General features: G+C 33.6%; 1 protein-coding gene across 1 annotated transcript; it reads left to right on the top strand.

Annotated features, from left to right (window-relative positions):
- Positions 1-970: 970 nt before the first annotated feature.
- Positions 971-1,764, top strand: LOC149240939 (protein AGENET DOMAIN (AGD)-CONTAINING P1-like). The gene is made up of 2 exons (XM_089370380.1): positions 971-1,390; positions 1,564-1,764. Exons 1-2 carry the CDS (start codon positions 971-973, stop codon positions 1,762-1,764), a joined length of 621 nt encoding a protein of 206 aa, XP_089226506.1.
- The last annotated feature ends 6,689 nt before the right edge of the window (positions 1,765-8,453 follow it).

Genomic DNA, 8,453 nt, shown 5'->3' with positions numbered 1-8,453 from the left:
AGCCCTGATGTAAATGTTTTCTGTATTTCTTATTTAAGGTTGAAGAGCTCATGGGCTGACGCCATTGGAAAAAACAAAGACGCGGATTCAGAGTTTGCTTTCTCAGCGGAATGCAAGACCACCCCATGCCTTTGGGGTTAAAGAAAACGCATTTCCGCGTAAAGTAAATGCTGGCGTAGATATTTATGATTTTGAGAAAATATTAAAATAGTTCAATTTAATTAGAGATGAAATGTTTTTTTGGTAATATAATTGTTTTATGCTTGTTTAAAATTCATTTTTAAAATATATGAATAGATTTGATATTTTAAATTTTTTTTTTGAATAATTTAAATTTTGAAAATTAAATCATTTATAATTTTTAAGAATCTCTACTTAATTTTAGTTAAAATTAACCAATAATAGAAAATCAATTTTAATGCCTGAAATTGACCAATAATAGAAAATCAATTTTAATTTTATCAAAATTATTGATTTAATTTTGCACAAAATAAACGAATACTTGTATTAAAAAAAACAATTTTCTCTTAGTTAAACTGACTATTAAAACGACTTGAATTTTATACCAAACACGCAGTTAAAAATCATTAATTTTTAAATTAAAATGTTCTGAAATCCCAAACCTCCAGAGACTCCTACTTCCATAAATAAAGCATTGATGCATGCATTCCCTTTTGCGCTGGTCTCTAGTTTGGGGAGAACATGCATGGGAGGGCTTGCTTTCGTTTAACTCACAGTCATATATGGCTGCATATTTTTAGGCGGGTGTGCTTTTCTTTTATCAGAACTCACCATTATATATGGGAGCACCGAAGGCAATTTTGGTTATATTTTATTGTGTGCTGAAACCCTCCAGATTCGAAGGGAATTGATCCCGTGGTGTGGTGTTCAGAGACATAATCCATCTGTTTGAAGGTATTTTTGATAATTTCTCATCCAATAATTTGGCAGTGTTGCAGGAGGAAGAAATATGGATTTGACGGAAGGAATGAGGGTTGAGGTGTGCAGCAGTGAGGATGGTTATGGCGGGGCCTGGTTTGAGGGAATTATTGTTGCTGTTACAGCAAATGGCTGGCGTTGCAAGATACGATATGATAAATTTGTGACGAGTGATGGAAAACCATTGGAGGACGAGGTGTGGCTGCACAGTGAAGTGAGACCAATTCCACCCCACATTCACTTGCCTCTCCATTGCTCAGCTGGCGACGCAGTGGAAGCTTATGACACCGACTGCTGGTGGCGCGGCTTCATCGTCAAATTGGTTACAGGCGCAGAAGAGGAGCTTTGGGCGGTCTACTTCCCTGACACTCGCACTCTCAAGGCATACCCGCATTCAGACTTACGCCCAGCTCAAGATTGGCTCCAGGGAAACTGGGTCTTGGCGCTTCAGGTTCTACTCTTAATCTATAACACTGATTCCCATAACAATGGGCTTTTCTTAATATATAAGACTGATTCATGCAAGGTTTTTGTGATCTGGTGGTAAAAACTATTTGAATAACTATATTAAATTACGGTTTGTATTGTACTTTGGTTAAGTAATTAATATTAAACCGTGTGCAGGAAAATATAGCAGTGATAGAGCAAGTAGTCCGGTATTTTGCTCTCGACAACTTGGAAGAAATTCCTCTCACATCAAGCGGAGAAGGCGACGGAAAGAAAGGGAGACAGGCTGTCAAGGGAAGAAGAGGTTGTGGCAAAGGGAAGAAGTTGAATACGATTGAACGATTGTTAAGACGACAGTGTCTGGTTGAAAAACGCTAGAATACCCAAAAATGCTGTACTTTCAACTCTAAATTCTCTCGACAGAGTTCTCAAGAGAAGCGGGATTTGTAGAATGAACAGTAAATCAAAGCACTTGAAGTTTAGGTGGACGACAAGACACAAATGGGACTTCATTCAATAGTTTGGACCACACAGAAATTAATCTCAGTTTTTTGGGTAATGGCTAGATCAGTGTGTCCCTTTTATTTTTATATAGGATTTCCACAGTGAATAGATAAATTTCTATATTGTAAAGTCATGAGTAATTTTGACTTCAAATATTATTATACACTGCAGAAATCTGGGATGAATTGATATTACTCAACCGATTTTGTTTTTTTTTTTTTATAAATAGAGTTTTTAATGAATTGTACATGAAATCTTATGTATTCACTAAAAAGGTTGATCATTTCTTATTAATTTTTCTTTTCCCTGAAGAAAAATATACTCTTCACATTTCAACTTAGTCAAACTCACTTAACAACAAAAGTAACGTGTATATGCTTTTATATCTGAGAGAAAGGTTTCTATATTTATATTTAAACATATCGTTATTTTACTTTAAAGAATTTACAAAATAGTCAGAAAAATAATGGAAATTTGAGTAAGATTATGATAGAAACGTGTATATGCTTTTATATCTGAGAGAAAGGTTTCTATATTTATATTTAAACATATCATTATTTTACTTTAAAGAATTTACAAAATAGTCAGAAAAATAATGGAAATTTGAGTAAGATTATGATAAAATCTAGATTACAGTGATCAAATATTAAGAATTTGGGTGCCTAAAGTTTTTGAAGGCACTGGATCTATTTCAATCATAAAAAATGATTTAAACATTTCAGCACTCTAATTTTTTGAAATTTGTTTTATCAGATTTTAGCAAAAAATCTGTCTTCCAAGTGAATTTGCAGCATTGTTAAAAACATCCATATCAATTCAGAGAAAGGATTTTATATTTATATTTTATATATAAAACTATCAATTCAGAGAAAGGTTTTTATATTTATATTTTATATATAAAACTATCAATTCAGTTCAAACTCAAAACGCTTTAGTCTAAATCATTATGGGCAGAGGACATGTAGTCCAGGTCAAGAAATTAACGATGTGCATGAATTCAAAAAATCAGATTGCTAGAGTGTTTGAATTGTTTTTTTGATGGTGGAAATGGATTCAGCACCATCAAAAACACCTGTGGCACCCAAAATTTTAAAGTTAAACCACTGTAACCAAAACTTTAAAAAAGTTCTCCCAAATTTTATTATAATTTTACCAAAATTTCTATTATTTTCCTAACTAATCTGTAAATTTTTTAAACTAGCCAATTCCCTCACGTACTCTAATAAATGCTATCAATAGTGACGAGTCACAATCTACACATACATACACCTATGAGAAAAATAAATGCTATCAATAGTAACGAGTCACAATCTACACATACACCAGTGAGCTTAAGTTGATTGCAGGTTCCCTAAATATTCGAGCATCAGACCGACATAGGTGTCGGATTCCCCAATATTCTGAAAATTTACAATCGACTTAAAGATAGCCCACATACACCTATGGGAAAAATGAAAAGATAAATGCTTACCCGACCGAGTAAGTTACTTTGTATCTAGCTTGGTAAATCAGTTACTAAACAACAGTTCGAAGAAACGTGATTTAACAAAACAACTTAATTGTAATTCATCAAACTTGGCTGGACCGTGTTTTGATTACATCATTTTTCATAAACACCTACAGCATTAGGTAACATTTCACAAATGTTGTTACTAACGACACTACCGAGAGACGTGATTTAACATGGACCATGTTATGACTACATCAATTTTCATAAATATCTGCAGCACTAAGTCACATTTAACATTTCATAAATATCAAGATATATTTCAACAACGCAGTCTAATTGTTAAATTGTTTTTTATTTATTTTTTATTGGTAGATATCAAATTTGTTAGATGAATTCAACTGGGTTAAACGTATTTTTGGTGTATAAATGTATTTCGAACTTTGAATTTTTTTTGTCCATTTTTATTTCTGCATATTAAAATTCCAAAAATTTCCAATAGAAATTTAGCCAAAATTACCCTAAACAAAGCTTGTAAACTACATCTATTTAAAAAATGTTCTTCAGAAATTTAATTATTTAATTGAGATTTAAGAATATATAACATTTCATTTTGTTTAGTTTAAAAAACAATAAGTGGACTTGTATTTTTACCTGGTAATTATTTAACCATAAATGAAACAAGACCATTAAACAAAGAACTAAGAACTAGCTTAGTTTAAATAAAGTATGATTTTAATTTGTAACTTTTTTGGTATCGTGCTATTTAAATAATAGAAAATTCACAATTTTTTATTTTTTAAATTGTATTTTTGAATGTATAAATAGACTTCATGCTTTGAAAACATTGGAACACTTTAGATTATATAGACTTAACCATTTAGATTTATAATTTCAACAATTTCTAGTAGAATTAGTGAAAAAATATCCCAAACATAGAAGTGCATGAGACTTGATTGTTTGTGGGGAAGAAGACTCTCCACAACCATTTGACTACTAAAGTCTATGGAGGTGTACATACTTTACTCCTTCTAGATTTGAAATTGTGACCTCTTATGAAGAAAACAAAGCATCAAAAATTGAAAAAGAATATTTCCAATCATCTTCAATTTTCAATCTTTATTTTGTACACATAGGTTACACTTTTTGGCGGGTTTTGTTGAAAAAAGGATGCTCGATTGAACAATTTTAAGTGCTCAATTGAGCAATTTTTAAGAACTTGATCGAGTTGTTGAGGCGCTTAAAAATAGCTCAATTGAACATTTAAACAAACCCTCAATCGGTTTCCTCTATGTTGTTGAGGCACTTAAAAATAGCTCAATCAAACATTTAAACAAACCCTCAATCCAACTCCTCTATAACCAGGGTTAGCTTGATATAGGTCAAAATTTTATAATTTATGTAAATATCAATAATGATATGCAAACTTCAAAATTGTAATTATTTGTTTGTTTAAAAGAAAAAAAAAATTAATTACTAATTGCATTTAATAGGTAATTAACAATGGCGTGGATTAATTTCTCATTAAATTTCTAACATTTTGGTATATAGATTTGAGTGTAGTAATAATTAACGTAGTTGTAATAGTTGTAAGTTAAAATTATAATATAGTTGTAATGGATGCAATGGTATATGTGGCTATATATCTTTTTCTCAACCTATAGAATGTGATTGCACCCACTTCTGTGCTCAGTCTGCGTGATGCAGTAACATTAAACCAAGTTCTTGGTGGAAAACGAAAGGGCCTTAAAAATGTGGTGCACTGGCCACATGCATAGAGGCTTCATTGACAAAGCAATACTATATCACGTGCATTCATATTGGGGCATAATAATCGAGGAAGTGGGTAAAGGGTTTTTATGTTGTATAGAAATATGTGTATTATAAGGTATTGTTTATAAAATACATTGGCCATGCGGAGGTAAAAAACAAGTGGAATGGAGAAATAGAGATTCAGGATTATTGTGGGAGTGTCAAGAGAGCGGGAGGGAGAAAGAAAAAACTATGGTAATATTAGGTCAATAATAGCCTAATATTCAAACCTTTGGCTTTAGTATTGACATCCAATTCATGGTAATGTTAAATTCTTAAAGTAAAAGTGGCATTCTCCTTTATCTTTCATTTTCACCCTTTTACTTAAATTTTTAACATTACCATGAAATGGCTCAGGATGTTTGAGAGTGGTTCTGACCTCATTAGATTTCATATGGATAAAGTAGAATTTTAGATCTCACTCAAAATCCAACAGACTTATTAGTTTTTCAGGATTTCAGGATTGGGGGATTGTAATGTTTCCATTGGATTTTGTCATGTACTAGGGTATGGAACTCATATTTAATCAATAGAACCAAGCCCTATATGTACCTTGATGTTAGTGACATTGGTTGTCAAACTCCTCTATCATGACCCTACTAAAAATGTACCTGTCACTCAAACAAAATATTGACTTGACATGCTATGTTTTTTCTATCTTATGTTAATGCTTAGAGGGTGATATTAATGATAAAGATCCCAAGATAGGCAATGATTTTGATGATATGTAGGTATTTGTTGTAGCATGATCTTTTTAGATGCTAGGGTCCATCTAGAGCCTATTTGTTGATATATTTTTGGTTCAAAGATGGATTGCACTCGATGTTATTTTAGTTATGTGCACGCTTACATGCTATAGAAATGAGAACTTGTAATTTGTGGACCTATGGTTGATGAAGATTATAACCACTAGATGAATTATTATTTATGGTTTAATGCATGTTTTTATGTTTGTTATCACAAATTCATCATTTTACATGATTTTCTTGACATATACGCATCAAAATATATATTATATAAAATTCACTCCCAAAATCGCTCCCAGCCTGAGAGATTTTGAAAATGTCACTCCTCACTCCTGCTTCCACTCCCACTTCATGCTTCTACTCCCACTTCCCTCGCCCGCTCCCAAGAGTGCTTGCTAAAGAACATACATGCATCACATTACTAATACCTCTATAATGTATGTCTAATGAGGTAGTAGAGAAGACAACACGTATGGCACCTTCACCCTTTCCTTACATTAGTGATGAACAGGTTGAATGAAAGTGAAGAAGACAACAATATCGACTATTGATTGGTAGAGGGCACATGCATGCCACAAGAGATAGTGAAATAGACTATTGTTTGGAAGAGTGTGCATGCATGCTAAGGGCACACATGCCAGACCTTTAGCTAATTCCAGTGTAGATGTTGTTTCAAATTTAGCAATTTTAGTTTTGGATAGAGTTTTTCTATTAATAGATCTTTCCTTTTGTTATTTTTATCATGCATAATTTCTCCTTACCAAGAAGGTACAAATACTTAGTCAATTAGAATACTAATAAATTCCCATCTTAGGTAGACGACACAGATCTCAAGGAAGGGATGCATGCTTGCATGCCCGAGTTCATCTTTTGATGGAGACACATTTACTTGGCACATTTAACATGCAACTATGGTGAACTAGGTGATCAGATTAGGGCTATGATTTGACAAAGTCCAACTAGATAGGATTTCGCATGTGTCCATATTCATTGTACTTTCTCTCCTCTTCCTATTCTATAAGCGAGACGAAAGGTGTGCTATTGTGTTGGTTATCGAGTTTTTGTTTTGAAATGTTGTAGTGTGCCTTTTTCAGTATTCAATAGAAGATAGATGCGATTGAGATTTCAAATCTATGTATTTTCCATTCACATTTTCCACAATTTGTACTTGTAAATCAGTCAACTTATATCTGCCTCTTTTTTATTGAAACTTTCAAGTCTTCAATTACCTAGTATTTAGGTTATTCTTTATAGGTGTAGATTCTACTTACCATTGTTAATGAAAATAAAGGGGTATAAAAAGTGTTAATGAAAAAATGCATACCTACAATATATAGTGAAATTAGGGGCTTTTTAAATTAGGGAGGTGTATTGGGTTCGTATTGGTAGGGGGTTAAATAAAGTACTTTTTAGAGGTATTTTCCAAAAGTGTAGTCAAATAAAGGGTATTTTTTAGTATTTGTCCTTGTGTCTTTTCAAGTTCCCTTAATTAGACAGAAGAGGAAGTGAAACAATTGCTAAGGATGTGTATAAAAAGAGCACTGATTATGATGAGGGGGATGCTTCTCCTACCTCGAACTTGTACCTGTAAATAAAAAAAAAGTGATGTGTAACATTTTATTCCATAGCTTTGCATTGTGATTTTTTGTGTTGTTATCACTGTGTTTCGAATTGCACATACATTTGGTTTTATTCAAGAACCTATGTGGACAAGGCCTATGGCTTTATGAGCTTACAACTGCCCGATTTCTGAGCTAGGGGTCATTATGCACATTTTTTGTTGTGACTCAAATTGTATATTTTTGCAGCATCTCTGTTTTTTCAAGCATCAACACACTGTATGTTGATTCGAGGGCTCTAGTGATTTGATGTAGTGATGCTAGACGTGGAAGAGGTAGGAGGGGATCATGGTTGAGTACAAACAACATGGTGAACCATAGAATCTCAAATGTTGGGCAGCTTGCCGGTGGTTTGGACACTATCACAATTTTGTTGGAGCAAAGCTTAACCATTCTTAGAGGAGATGAGGGAGGCCATTCCTGAGTGTAGGGACATGTTCAGAGGTGAAGAGTCAAGCTTGTAATGAACACAAATCATTTTCCTTGCCCAACAACAAGAACAAAGTGCCTAGGTGCGCTACAAAAATATTTCATAGTGCCACGAGCAATGTATTTCTGCACTGCATGGAACCCTGATTGCCTTTTGGCTGCCTCATTGCGATCACATTTTGGTATCAGGACAATTTTGAAGTAGAAATCCGTTTGTGACCAAGTTACGTTTGGGGATGGTGGTGTTTCCTATTGAAGAGATAGATGGCAATGAGAGCAAGAAGGGCGCGAGGTCGTGGAGGAAGACCCATAGCTACTGCAAAGCTCTAAGAGGAGATACAGAGGCTGCAAACTCATTTAGAAGCCATTGCGAACGAGCAAGCAACGGTACCCTGAGGCTAGAGATGACAACAAATCAGAGGAAGAAGCTACAGCGGAAAGGGCAACGCCTGTGGATGAAGCTTTGGGGGTTAAACTGTTAATGTCAGTTTTAACCTCAAGTTCAAGACC

The sequence above is a fragment of the Pinus tabuliformis genome, chromosome 8, assembly GCF_031772625.1.
Source record: "Pinus tabuliformis cultivar Carrire ecotype Pingquan chromosome 8, CPIR1, whole genome shotgun sequence".
NCBI classification, from domain to species: Eukaryota; Viridiplantae; Streptophyta; class Pinopsida; order Pinales; family Pinaceae; genus Pinus; species Pinus tabuliformis.
The sequence above is the reverse complement of the archived record's forward strand: the minus strand, read 5'-3'. Positions and strand labels throughout refer to the sequence as shown.

Bases quoted from the DNA above. Each gene is read 5' to 3' on its own strand.
- LOC149240939 (XM_089370380.1), top strand. From the start codon at position 971: ATGGATTTGACGGAAGGAATGAGGGTTGAGGTGTGCAGCAGTGAGGAT. The intron at 1,391-1,563 runs GTTCTACTCTTA...AACCGTGTGCAG, and splicing joins ACTGGGTCTTGGCGCTTCAG to GAAAATATAGCAGTGATAGA.